This window comes from Tinamus guttatus, unplaced genomic scaffold (genome assembly GCF_059628265.1).
Source record: "Tinamus guttatus ecotype Peru unplaced genomic scaffold, ASM5962826v1 Tinamus_guttatus_pri_ptg000150l, whole genome shotgun sequence".
Taxonomy (NCBI): domain Eukaryota; kingdom Metazoa; phylum Chordata; class Aves; order Tinamiformes; family Tinamidae; genus Tinamus; species Tinamus guttatus.
The window spans coordinates 8,382,654-8,396,309 of NW_028288684.1; the positions used below are offsets into that span (position 1 = coordinate 8,382,654).

The window sequence follows — 13,656 nt, forward strand, 5'->3', positions numbered from 1 at the left end:
GTTATTAGAAAACTAGAAGCCATGTAAAAGTTAGAAAAATATGGAAGAGAGAACAAGCTTTAATGCGCCAAATGTAAAACTACAGAAGTTTTGAGCAACTTGTAAAGCAGAAAGGTCAAAAATGATTTACCAAAATGTATCGGGAAGTGGAAGCTTGTCACATTATCGATGAAGTAAGAAAATAGCTAAGTATGATGATGAAGATGTTGAAGAGATTGAATCAAAGACACAAATTATTCTGATAAAAAGATTTGGGAAAAAAGAAAGTAGAAAGGAAAAGGGGATTTAATTTACAGCAAATGTAATTATGGTTAGTGGTGGATCTTTCTGACTCCTTGCTGAAGAGGGAAAGCGATACCCGGTGGTTCTACAATCTCCTTTGTGGGGAGTTTTGAAGAAATCACTGTTCCAGGCAGAGATATGTATTTCATAATAGAGGTACAGAGCCTTCAAACTAGATTGCTCTACTGCTTTCTCTCTTGACCAACTACTTGAAGAAACATTGATGTTGTTCAGATTCAACTCCTTGGAGTGTTTTGAAGAGAGATGAAGTCACAAGTCATTGCGCAACCTCTTGAAGTTTGTGTAACCCCTTCAAAGTAATTTTTCACTTTGCTATGTTGGAAATCAAAGTTGTTTACACAAAGTGCAAATCCCTGGATTATTTTTTGTATGGACCTTCTTCAAAGTATGTTATAAAATCAAGTTGAAGAGTCTGGGTTAGAGGAAAAGATTAATAAAGGTAAATGCAATGAACTCTGGGGAAGCGATATTTCTGTAATTAATTAATTGCTAAAAGCCTTTTCAAAAAGATTCTTGCCGTGCTGAGTGCTAAAGTAGATGCTGCAACTTTCAAAAGCTTTTCCAGTCACCCTTCAAGGTTTGTTTAGATTTCTGTCTTTCTGGAGCTGAGTTCACTTGAAGATAAAGAAAATACTGATAGTGAATATTGTGAAGGCTTTCTTTTTCTAGTGGTTAAATGACACTATTCATTGGGCAGCTATCTATAGCAGCAGGGTGTTTACAGATACCATAAGATATAAAGCACTTCTAAGGAAATTCTTTTTACAAATGTTAGCCCTGTAAAACTCAAACATACCTTACTGATAATATTTACATATAGAAGAGCATTTTAAGCAACAGTGTAAAAAGTATTTGAATACATCTCTTAGTAACATTTTAAAATATCTAGATGTTCTGTAGATTTACCTTAAATATATATATGTGTGTGTATATATATATATCTATATATGACAGTTTTAGTTGTTTGTATTTCTGTCCTAACATTTCAAACTTCTGTATTTTTAGGCATCACAGCGCTGGAGCTGTATGTATTTGATGTTTATATATATATATATATATATATATATATATCATAAAATATCATTTATATAAATGCAGGCTGGAAGACCTCAAGTGAGATGTCTCCAAACATAATGGGAGATGATTCTTTCTGTGAACAGCTTGCAGTCGACACAGAACAGTGAGAGAGAGGAAGCAGTGCCAGCCTCGCTTAGCAGCTAGCCTGAAAAAGAAAGTTTTTCTTTTCAGGGAAAAAGAAAGTTGAGTATAGTTTGGGTCAGATTCAGGATTCGAACTGTGGTCCCTTACAGCCCTGTCTTGTAAGACCGGGTGTTCTGGCAAAAGATAGTAAATGAACATTATTGTAAAATTGTAGCTATCTCATCTTCCATTGTAGATGCTTTGAATTATTAAATTGGGTTAGCTAAAATATATCTTGCCGTTATAGCTTCAGTTAGACTTTTTTTTCTAATTTTTGTAGGAACTTATCTTAAGCAGCATTCATGGTGTTTATTTTAAAATAATAAATCAATACTTAAAATCTGATTCAATTGTAATGGAGAAACACTGGGCTTCAACCTGGAACTCTACACAAAGGAAGCCTTGATGACCTGACTGTAACTTTCTGGGGCTTTTGAATCTTTAAAACTTAGGCTGTAGTAATAATTGTTCATTGCCACATGTGTGTCTTGCATGTGTACGTGGGTATATAGAGTTGCCTGTCAGAACATGAAGGACTCTTAGAAATTCTCTAATTGCATTGAATTCTCTAATGTTGTTAGTATTTTACTGCTAAAACTAGTCATAATGTTTGTAAATAACACTGTCTCTGTACAAATTAGGTCAGCCATAGGACAGAATATAACATCAATTTTCATATCTCTGTTTTTCAATCCAAACTTTAAGGATTTTGGAACAACGCAAGTGTAGCTTTCTGAAGGTGGTGTTTCTGTGGTCCTCTTCCCTGCCGTCTCTTGGTGGGAAGGAGAGGAGAGCACAAAAGTAAATAGTTTTAAATGGATTTGCTATAGCAGCAGCTCAAATGCATTAATAGATTAGAAGTAAAGATGAAATATTTTTCTTTAATTTATATAATTCAAAGACCATATGGTACATATCTAGGATCACCTAAGTGGTTAATTGCATGTTGAATTCCTTTCCTCTTCTCCAGTGTAAACAACTGCAAAAATATTTACAATTCCTGCCCTGCTAGATTTATTTTTCATTTTATAATAAAAACACAAAAAGTGTTATAAATTGAAATCTTAATCTCTTGTTTGACTCGCTTTCTGAAATGGCAGTGATGTCTCTGAGCTGGTTTACTTTGCAGTCTCCCACTGCTAACTAGAAGTGCATGATGCTGGTAAAACTCTGAAGAATAATAATGTCAAGCAAGCTAGAGGGGCAGCAGAAGTTGTAGTTTCTTGAAATTAACTTTCTGTGATTCTAAACAAGATGAGAAACTCTGCAGCTTGGGAAATGGCTTTAAAAGTCTTCATTGGCCTCAATAAGGAAAAAAGGAATCTGTGATTTGTTTCTGAAAAAAAAAGAGAATTCTAAAAGCTGTATTGCTTATATACATATAATGATCCTTTTCTCATTTTGTAAATTAAATGAGAGGTTTAAATAGAAAAGTGGACAAATAAATTCTGTTCTGTGACAATTTGGCCTCCCCAAAATACACACAGGAACAGAACTTTTATTTTGGATACTGGCAGCCCCACAGCACAGACTTCTGCTAGCAACACTGCTTCTCTCCTCCCAGCTACTGGGATTGACAGGAAAGAAACAGCCCTATCTGACTCCCATTTTTGTGGGAGGAGCAGCTTCACAGAAGGGCAATCTGTCTCATGTATTCTGGGATTCACTGTAGGGAAAGGATGAGACTTAAATGTTTTGTACTTGATGTTGTTGTTCCATGCAGTGAAACATCTTGACTATCTTCCATGGAACTGGAGAGAAGTGATACTGAACTATCCTCTGGATAGGATATATGAAGGGTATGAAGGATATGAACATGCAGAGAGAAGTCAAAGGGAAAAAGTGGGACTAGTTTTCCTGGTGGCCAGAGTGAAAAAGAAACACTACTTTTCCTTTCCAATATTTGAATGCCCTCCCAGCTAGGACAGTGAAACAGGAAATTCACTAGGCAAAATAGCATCTGGTCACATCTGCACAACGCAAGAAATTTCTCATTTTTCTATGTTGAAAAGTGATCTCAGAGCCCTAGATCTGTAAGTTCCAGTTCTTTGTGTTCCACCTCCAACTGGCTATGTGACTGACACAGAGCCACAAAAATGCTGCCAGTGCTAACTTAGAACATGTTTATTTGTGTGCTGGAAGCAATATTGTCCTCAAGTTTTGTGCTAAAGATACCTTGCTCTTCAGCAGAGGTGAACAGCCTGTACAGATTGCCCTGCTAGTTGGGTCCTTCCCTTCAAGCTCCCCAGTTACCTGAGGCAGGAGCTTCTTCATGACTCTCAAGGAGTTTCGGACTCATGTTGATAGCCAAATTCAAGGGCCTTAGGAGCACCACTGTCAAATTGGTGCCAGACCATGGAGTTCTCCACCCAGTATCCCCTGAAGGAGATAAACTGGCTGCTTTTCCATTGAATTTCCTGCCAGGATAAGAATTTAATTAAGAAGGGGGAAGGCTGGGACACCAAATATCATCTCCATCAAATATTCTTCCTCATGGAAACTGTTCAACAGCTTGCTCAGTGGAGTAATTGCTGCAGCACACATTTTGTAATTAGAAGACTTAAATGATGTAAATACTTTTCTTAATTTAGTGTTGGATCTTTTCAGGTTCTCACTTGTGATTTTTGTCTTAAGATGCAAAGCAAAATGGAGACACTTAAATATACTTCTAAATAGCTAGCGATTAATGGAGACTAAGTCAAAGCATGGAGTTTTGAAGAGCATTTTGAAAAGTCTTCATGCCAGAAATACTTGAGTAGTTTTTGCTCACTTTTCTATAGTTTCTTTCTTTTCCTTCTTAAAGGATGTAGTGGGATTTGTAGGACTAATTCTGTGTAATTAGTGGAATTCCATGGAGCAGTGATTACCTACAATCGAATAAAAACCAGGTTAGTATGTAGTAAGTTACCTAACACTGTCCTAGAGGGATTTTTTTTTCTTTCTTTAGTCTTTATAAGACCATGTCTAAATTTGTGTTGATTTTTGTAATAATCTTAATACTTTTATTTCCAGAATTCAGATAATTGAATCCTTTGTTAAAGTTTGTCTTCAAACCAGTCTAGTTTCACTGATCCTGCCGTACTGGATTCCATTCATTAAAGAATGATTTTATTTCATTCATTAAAACGCATAAAATGGCTTAACTTTTAAATAACAGAGAAGACTCGTAGTAAATTATTTTAATTTATCCTAGGGCAGTAGTCTTGTTCTCTGTAAAGATAAGCAGGGTGAATCTTCTGTCCCTTCACTATGGAGGATGCTTACAAGACTAGTTTGAACAAGGCACCTTTTTTGGTAGCTAAAGTGAAATGAACTGAATCCTTTGCTAAGAATGTAACCTACAAGTACTTTATTAAAATTCCTGAGAAGATAAATAATACAAACACAGTAGTGAGTTGTATTTGTTTGCTATTGGAAAGGATGGAAAAGCAATGCACATAGAATTTTGGAAATATTCCAGGCATAGTTGTAAGGGAAGATTGATAATGTTGATGGAAAAAAAAGGCCCCTGTAATACCTGTGGTGGATCAGGTACACACCTTTATTTCACTCTGTTGTGTTGTGCTGTATAAAAAAAACAGGTATGAACATGACCTGCGGATGGCTTATAACCCATGGGCGATGCTGTAAAATACACTGTTTTATAAACTCCTGGAATTGGTTCATGGAACTTTTTGAAGTAGGTGATTACTCAGAGTCTTCATTAACTTTATAGCTGCTTACCAAAAAAGATCTTTATTAAGGAGAGTGCCGTAGTTGAACATGGTCTAGTGTCTACCCTTTCCAAAGAGGAAACTGAAATGTCAGATTTTTTTTTTTCTGGATATGAAGAGATCAGTCCGTAATGGAAATAAAACGCTTAAAAAATGAAGATAGTTTGCTTCTACAGATAGTTTTATTAAAATAGAATTTTATGCTGAAAAGCAAACTGTTTAGTTTGAAATAGTTTTATAATTATTTGATGTAGGATGTGGATTGATTATAGAACTTCTTGTGGGGCTGTAAGCCTTAGGTCTGTATATTTGGTCCTTGGGACTTTTTTATTGTCTATATAATAATCTTATCTGTATAAAGTAGGATCAGCTTCATAATGGAAGAAGGGAACTTCTTTTGAATTAAGATGATGCATCTTAATGTTTAAGTGTTTGTTTGCAGGGAGCAAACTCCTGTTTCGCAAAATAATTGCTAGAACAGCATAGAGTTGGAAAACACTTGGGTAATGGTGGAATATTGAAGATATAGGATGAAGGAATTAGGAATTCCTGATCAGCAACTTGACCCAGGCCCAGTACTGACTCCCGCGGGACACCACTGGCCACAGGCCTCATCTATCACCACCCTCTGGGCTCTGCCATCCTGCCAGTCCTCAGTCCACTGCACTGGCCCGCACTTCCTTGGATGAATGATCAGCACTTTCTCAAATGAAGAAACATAGTTTATTTGAACTTTCAAAAATAAGGAGAATGTTACTTGGTGTGTATAGAAGATAGGGTCAAAGATGAATAGTTCTGGAAAACTGCTCATACCCTCTCACTCTTCTATTTGTCTGCTTCCACATTTCAGCCATCAGGTTTAAGATAAGGAAACAAGTATCTGATAACATGTGGATTTAAGTTTAAAGCATCTGTTAAGTTACTTTATTGTCTGTCTTCCAGTTCCTCTTTAAAATTATAGTCTGCAGTACCTACAAAAATCTTGACAACAGTCGTATTACTGGAATATTAAGATCTTTGACTTTGGAGAATATTCAAGATCCCTGGCTTGATGCCTCCCTCATTTACTCAGAGCCAATAGGGCAGAATAAGTTTCCCATGCTTTCTCCTGTAGATTCATCCACCTTCATTTCAAAGCTTATTTAATTTATATATATAAATCTGTAGAGAAAAGTTATATTTTCAGTTTAGATCCACTCCCCTTTTATGTTCTATCAGAGAGGTACTTAAATCTTAATTCTTGGCGATGCTATAGCTTTACTGCACAGGGTCCTGAGCAACCTGTTTCAAGTTGACTCCTCTTTGAGCGTGAGTTGGGATAGATAACGTCCAGAGGTTCCTTACCACCTAAATTACTTTGTTGCAGTCAGAGAAGAAAAAAAGCTTGTTTCATTTTTGTGAAAGTAAGGCATATATTTCAATTTTCCCTGCTGAAAAGAAAACAGTGAACGGCAAACATCATTCAGAAAAGGAGTCCACCAGCACTGAAATGAGTCATAAAGCCAAGTAACTTTTCATAAAAGAATAACATAATTACAAATGGTAATTGCTATGTATATAAATTTTGAAATGTGCAAACAAAACTGTGAACAATGACACTGCATGTGAATGTAAATCATCTACCTGTCCGTGGTGTATGGGCAGCTGTGTTTTATATGATATCAAGTCGCTGTTACATCTCACAGACATTTTGTTTGTGAGAAGCATGGACTGAATGTTTCCACTGCGATTATCCACATGGAAAACAAAGTATAGTGTTACTTGTTGTACGTTAATTGTGGCTTTCTTTCAGCAGCAGCAGAAAAATATAGTTATTAAATATGACTACATTCTCTACTGACTTTCTCTCCTTCTGAACCTATTTATTTGTAATTTCAATTATCAGTATAGTGGATATACAGTATTTAGTTAGAAAAATGCATTTTACAATAAAGATGTGCTCATTCTGGAATTTGTGTTCTTTGTTTGTTTTCTTTTTTGATCGTTTCTTATTAATAAAACCAGATTTCTTCCATCCTGCTTTAGAAGATGCAGAACAGTTTGAAGGCCTTAAAAGATGTGACCTCTTTTCTGGTTTTTGTTTATTTTCTCCTTGCAGGCCTGGCAGCTGAGATTCAGCCATCTGGTGGGCTACGGTGCAAAATACTACTCCTACCTCATGTCTAGGGCTGTCGCCTCTATGGTGTGGAAACAGTGTTTTGCTCAAGACCCATTTGATAGGTAAAAACAGATAATAAATTAAGTAGAATGAAATGGCATGGTACTTGCTTCAGGAAATAGGAAACAAATGTTATACCTGGGCCAAAGTAGGATTTTTTTTTTTGAATGACATAATTTTAAGACTTTAACAAAACAAAATATTGCCACAAATATAAAGTAGAGTTTGGAACATGCTCATTGATAAAAAGAATTCATGTCAATGTTTTAAAATAGAGAAGCACTGAAATCCAAATTTATACATAATTAAGGAGCTTGTTTTTCAGTAGTGCTTAATTATTTGTAATTTTCTGTGGCAATCAAAAGCAACTGCAAGTATTAAACAAGCTTAATGTCACCAGCTTCCAAGTTACATATAGGTATCATAATCATTTTGTTTTGTGAAAATAGGAAGGACTTTGTGAGATCAAAAATTGAAACCTTATCTGAGTATTCTGAACATTGTAACAGAGTAACCTTTCCTCTTAGAGCAATGAAGGCTAAAATGTTGTTTGCAATTTAACTTCCATGTATACCAAAACATCTGTATAAAATGTATCTATTTCAGTGAATCATGGTATAATTTTGAATGTCATCTGAATTTGAGGAGTTGACATGGAATCAAGGCAATCTTTGTGTCAAGGTGGAAGGTTTCCTTCCCTCTCTGCCTCTTGAGTTCTATAGAGAGCCTAGAAGCAAATATAACTGCAAGTTGATGGTTTTGCTTGTGATTGACTCTAGCATCTGTGTTTCTCCAGGGCAATGGGGGAGCGTTATCGCAGAGAGATGCTGGCACACGGCGGTGGAAAAGAGCCTATTCTTATGGTTCAAGGTAGAAAAAATAGGGCTGTTTAATTTCCTTTATTTAAGTGTATTTTCCAATTCGGACTTCTAAATTAATCATGGTTTTCATAGGATTTATGCAAGAAAGCATGCTGATTTATTTAATTAAAGGTTAAGAGCTTTGTTTTGCATGTTGGTAAGAGTCTTTGTGATTCATGGAGTGGTGAAGTTTTGGAAAGGGTTGTGTTATAAAGCATTCTAGAGAATTCAAAAGAAGCATGTTACATATCTGAAGGAGAATAGATGACCCAGCATAGATTTAAAAAAAAAAAAAAAAGAATAACTTTTACATGCATAAAATTGATAATAGATGCATTTATTTTGCATGGAAACATTTGGGTTTTTTTTTGGACATGTCATTTTGACATCATAGCTTGTGTTATATCAGTACTTTGAACACACATTCTGAGGAAGTGGGAGACTGAAGAATCTAATAAAGAAACATGGTTCATTATTCCTTCTTATCCTTTGAATCTGGAAAAAAAGCTTTTTTTTAATTGCTCATAGCATTAAAAATACTATTCCTCATATATTAAAAAGGTAGGTCAGGAGAATGATGTGTCTGTATTCCATCGTGAGCTCCTCTCAGTTTCGTAACTAGATCATTCAGTTCTTCGACTCATCAGTTTGTATTTGAGGCCATCTCTGCTTAGAATATATATAGTGCCTAGACAGTCAGATAGTGACTGGATTGTCATACAGTGGCTAGGTTAGTCTGTTTTTATGTCTAGTATATGGGTCAACTTTTCCTTCAGCATGACTTTTCAAATTTAAATTTACCTTTTTTGTCCTACTCCTGAAGAATCTGTGTTTGTAACCTAACTTCAAAAGCTGCAGCCCAAGGTTATGGTTTCAGGAATTGCAAGAAAGGTGCATAAACCTTTACAAGCAAAGCCAGTTATATTGTAAGTACATATGATAGAGGAAGAAAGAATGTTTTTGAACACCAATTATGTTCATCGTCTTTTATTTCTGGGATCTATTTTTAATTCGGTGAGCATTGAGTCTTACTGGAATGCCCAAGAGGTTATGCTGAAGTTATAGGCTGAGAACTTACCTGAATCAAATATTATTTGAATAGTATTTGCAAAATTCATCTGAGGGTGAAGTTGTATCAGATCCGTGGAACTATGCGTGGCTTTTCTGTTGGCTGCAAAATAACAAAATAGAATTGTAATCAAATGAGACTTGAGAATATGCATCCATAGTTTTGGATAAGACTTATTATTGGAATTTATTGAGAAAAGTAACATCCAGGAAATTATTTTAAATTTAATGGAAGTTTTTTATAAACTTAACGGAAGTACGAAAAGGATATGAAATGAAATATGCTAAAGTATAAAAAGATACAGTGAAAGCACACAAAGATGTTTGACTGTGTCTTGTAATGCAGTAATCAGATGTTTTAGGCATTTCAGTATTTGTTCTCCTTATTATTATTCTCCTTACTAGAGGAAATGGCTGGAAACTGAAGCATCAAAAGTTCCACAGGAACTTAAGGAACAATTTCTTACCAGTGAGGGTGACAGTGCTGGAACAGGCTGCCCAGAGAGGTTGTGGAGTCTCCTTCTCTGGAGATCTTCAAAACCCACCTGGATGCCACCCTGTGCCACGTGCTCTAGGTGACCCTGCGTGTGCAGGGGGGTTGGACTAGATGATCTCTAGAGGTCCCATCCAGCCTGAAGCATTCTATGATTCTGTGATCCTCTTAGTCCACAATTTATGTGGTAGTACAGCTTGAAGAAGAGAGCAAGCTGTGTTAAAGCCAAGTACGGTGTTAATTGTAAAATAGTAGGATCTCTTATAGTGTGACCAGAACAGCCGTGTACATAAGCGACTCAGTTTGATTATTTTTTTCGTTAAATAATTGAATGAAATAAATTCTTAAGTCACGAAACAGAACTGTGTGTCCCTTGGAGGTTGGTAACTGTAGTGCGCCTGCTCGCCTGTTTGCATGAGAGGAGAACCAGGTGGCAGTAACTCCCCCATCACCATCAGCGTGAGTGATACATGTGATAAGAATATAGACTATCCAACTACAGAAGGCAGCAGAAGTTTACAAGCTGTTTTCACTTTTATATTCTGAATTTCCTTAATATGATTTCAAAAAGAAATTCAAAAAGATATTAAAGATCATAAAAATTATTAGAAAAAATGCCTTTCTGGATCTGCTTTGCTGATCTTGTGGACAGTGCAAAATGCAGCACAAACATACTGGAGTGATTGACCATGAAAAATGAGATTCAAGTGACTCAGATCCTTGACATTTAATAATTCAGTTGTTTACTTTGGATTATTTGTGATCAAATCATTGACACATATGATGTAAAATCTTATTATATATTTATACTGTATCACTCCACATTTACTACAAAAATCAAGAACTTAAGCAGGAAAAAAAGGCAGTTATTCCTCCTTTAATTTTTTAGGTTACTGTTTTGCTCAGCTTCTTATTTTTCTTGCTTCAGTTTTCCTTCTTCACTAAGGGTATTCCACAGTACCTGAATTCTATCTGTGGTTTGTTTTCATCAGTTACAAGCCATGCTCCCACTGCAGATCACCAAGCAGATTCCTGTCTACAGACAGATTTCACCAGACTTTAAAGCTTGTCTTCTTCAGGGAAAAAGCTGAGAGTCTGTGGCAGTAAGTGCCATATTTCCAAAACCTTACATTCTGTAGGCTGTTGTTTTAGGAATTTTATTTATAAAGAAATGTGCTTCTACAAGTCTGACTTCCGGATATATGTATTAACCTCATCTTTCAAGAGCTTCCATATCTCATCATGAGGTTAGCCACATTCATTGACTGTTTGTAAAAAGATAAGTTCGCAAGCACGTTCAACTTACTCAGTTTCTTTGTCATGATTTTCTTCTCAGAAGCTACCTATTGTCTTTCTTTTGTGTTTGGATGTGACCCTAGCTTTTCATCTTGTTCCCACATGATTCCTTAGATTTGCTGATTAGGAAAGATAAAAGATCTGACCTGCCTTGCAGTGGAGTCAGTGACAAGGTTCCTGCTTGGACTAGTCTTTGACTGGAAAGCACAGTGTACATTCTTTTGTTTGGATTTGATTCTCTTGGGGTTTTTTCTCCATTAAAAAAAATGACACCATTTAATTTTTTTTTAAGTGACCTTTTTATCTTACCCCTTTCGTAACTTACAAAATTCAAAAATAGTCACAATCACAATAGAACTACCAATAAAATAATGAGTGGATAGTGCTTAGTCCAAGAAGTTTCCATTTGTTGTTTCTAAGAGAGAAAAGAGCTTGGCATGCACCTGATATCCCTGTCGTTGTGGGATGGCCACGTGGCTCTCTCGGACCACCTCCTGCACAAGGAGTTAGGAATTCGAAACCCCCTTAAGAGCAGGTAACCCAGGTGTCCCTTCCAGGTCCAGCTGCACGTGACAGGTCAGAACAAGATCCACGTGTGACCCATGCCTCCTGCTTGGCTCTCCTGTACTGGGAGGAAACCCAGGTCCACGGGAGGGTGCGAAGTGAACTGCAGGGTAGCAAGGAGCCAGGCTGGATGATGTGGGCACTGAGAGCGCATCCCGGAGCACACGTGTCCTGCAGCTCTGATCCAGTCTCTGAAGACTGCCCTCTAGATAAGAGATTGCAGAAACCCAAGTGCAAAATGCACGTGCAATTGGGGTTTTGATTCATTAATACTGCAGTCATATTCAGTTGGGTGCGTTCGTGGTAATCCAACCAACTGGATATGTAAGTAGGCATTTGCTCAGATGCGTTTGGAAGATTTGTTTTTCCTTGCCTAAAGTGCACTTGGTGGAATAATTAGGATGTGAAGGAGCTGTAAAGATATTCAGATAATGGTTGTGTGTCTCTCTGAAAGTGTAAGAAACATGCGTAAGTCCTAAAAGGTGATGTGAATGGCAATATATGTTAACTCAAACTACACGAACCCAAAATAATTAGTGTTCCAAAGGGGCAGAGGCCAAATTTTGCCACAGGCTTTATTCTCTCATTTTCCAGTGATTGTAGGTTACAGCTAACCAGCTCTCACAGGGTGTGGTTAACCACAGTGCTGTAATGTGAGAGAGAACTTCAAAGCAGAGAAGATAAACTATGCAGTTGCCTTAGGCTTGGGAGAGACTGATCTGAAATAGAGTTGGGCTGAACATATCAAATACACTCCTAGATTTTAAAACTGCAACCATCAAACATCGTGAACATCTCACTAAATCATTCAGACTGAAGTGCTGAGTACATACTGATCCCACCTTGATATATTGTAGTGGATTCTGAAGAGAGACATGACCATTCTTAACGTGGCTGATTACAGTAATGGGTTAAAATACGGAAATCGCGTTGTTCACTGTCTCTTTTGGAGTCATCTAAAATCTGTAGTTATTTCTTTCATAAGAACATGCTTTTTTATTGCAGTACTGCTCCAGGGGTGACAGCAGGTATTCTTTCAAAGGCAGCATCTGCTTATGTCTCCTTGGGATAGAGGAAATGACAGTGCATTAGAAAGCAGCTTTCTAAGGCAAGAAATCTGAAATCTGTTATCAAAACTTGGAACTATTTGGTAGGGGGGCATTTCACATCACTATTGCAGGGAAGATTTTCAATTCTCTTGCATATTTGAAATAATATGTAGTATTTGAAATAAATCATACGAAATCTAAGTAAATGCAATTTATGGCAAGTTTGAGTGAGATGTGGTAAGACTATACTCAGCTTCTCTAAAGTGAATCAAAGTATATAACAGTTGCTTATGTTTCCTTTATTCATTTTGTAATATCCAGGGATTGAATTTTCCTTATGATAATTTGCCATTTCTATTCAAGAGGGAAATTAAATCTAATTAAAGATAATCTGAGGATCAGTCTGTTCTCTTCCTCCCACCCACAAATTAATTATTGTACTGTTAGCTTTTCTTCTTTTGCAGCACACTGATAGTCACGCTTTTAAGAATTGTCTGCAGCAAAATATAATTTAGAGTGTCATTAGAATCAAATTAACATTTTCTGGACAGGCTGATTTTTATAAATTCAGTATTGGGAAGGATTTTATATATTCATATATATCTTTTGGGTTTCCTTTGTTTTCTATCATAGCTGATTTTATACGTTAGTGAAAACACTGTCTTGACAGAAATAAGTCATCCATCCCTGTTGATAAATGATAGAAAAAGGGATATTCGCTATCTTTATGGAGCCACATTGTACAGATTAGTGGGAAGAGATTATTTCACCTAACTTTGGCTGTGCAAACCTGAGCTAGTCATCTAGGCTTCCTGTCAGGGCTATGGGGGAAAACAAACACTACTTAGGCACAGGCCATCTCCTGATAAACTAGACCCGTGAAAGCTCCTCCTTGTGTCCAACCTCTGGAAACAGAGCCAGTTAGTTCAGATGTGAAGTCTGTTGTGAGTGA

The 13,656-nt window shown here is 36.6% G+C and overlaps 1 protein-coding gene across 1 annotated transcript in view; it reads left to right on the forward strand.

The window, feature by feature from the left end:
* MIPEP (mitochondrial intermediate peptidase) overlaps window positions 1–13,656 on the forward strand; it is a 66,074-nt gene that overhangs the window by 50,588 nt on the left and 1,830 nt on the right. The window contains exons 17-18 of the mRNA XM_088522250.1: window positions 7,315–7,436; window positions 8,171–8,244. Of these exons, the coding sequence (XP_088378376.1) occupies window positions 7,315–7,436; window positions 8,171–8,244 (196 nt within the window). The remainder of the gene's footprint in view (window positions 1–7,314; window positions 7,437–8,170; window positions 8,245–13,656) is intronic.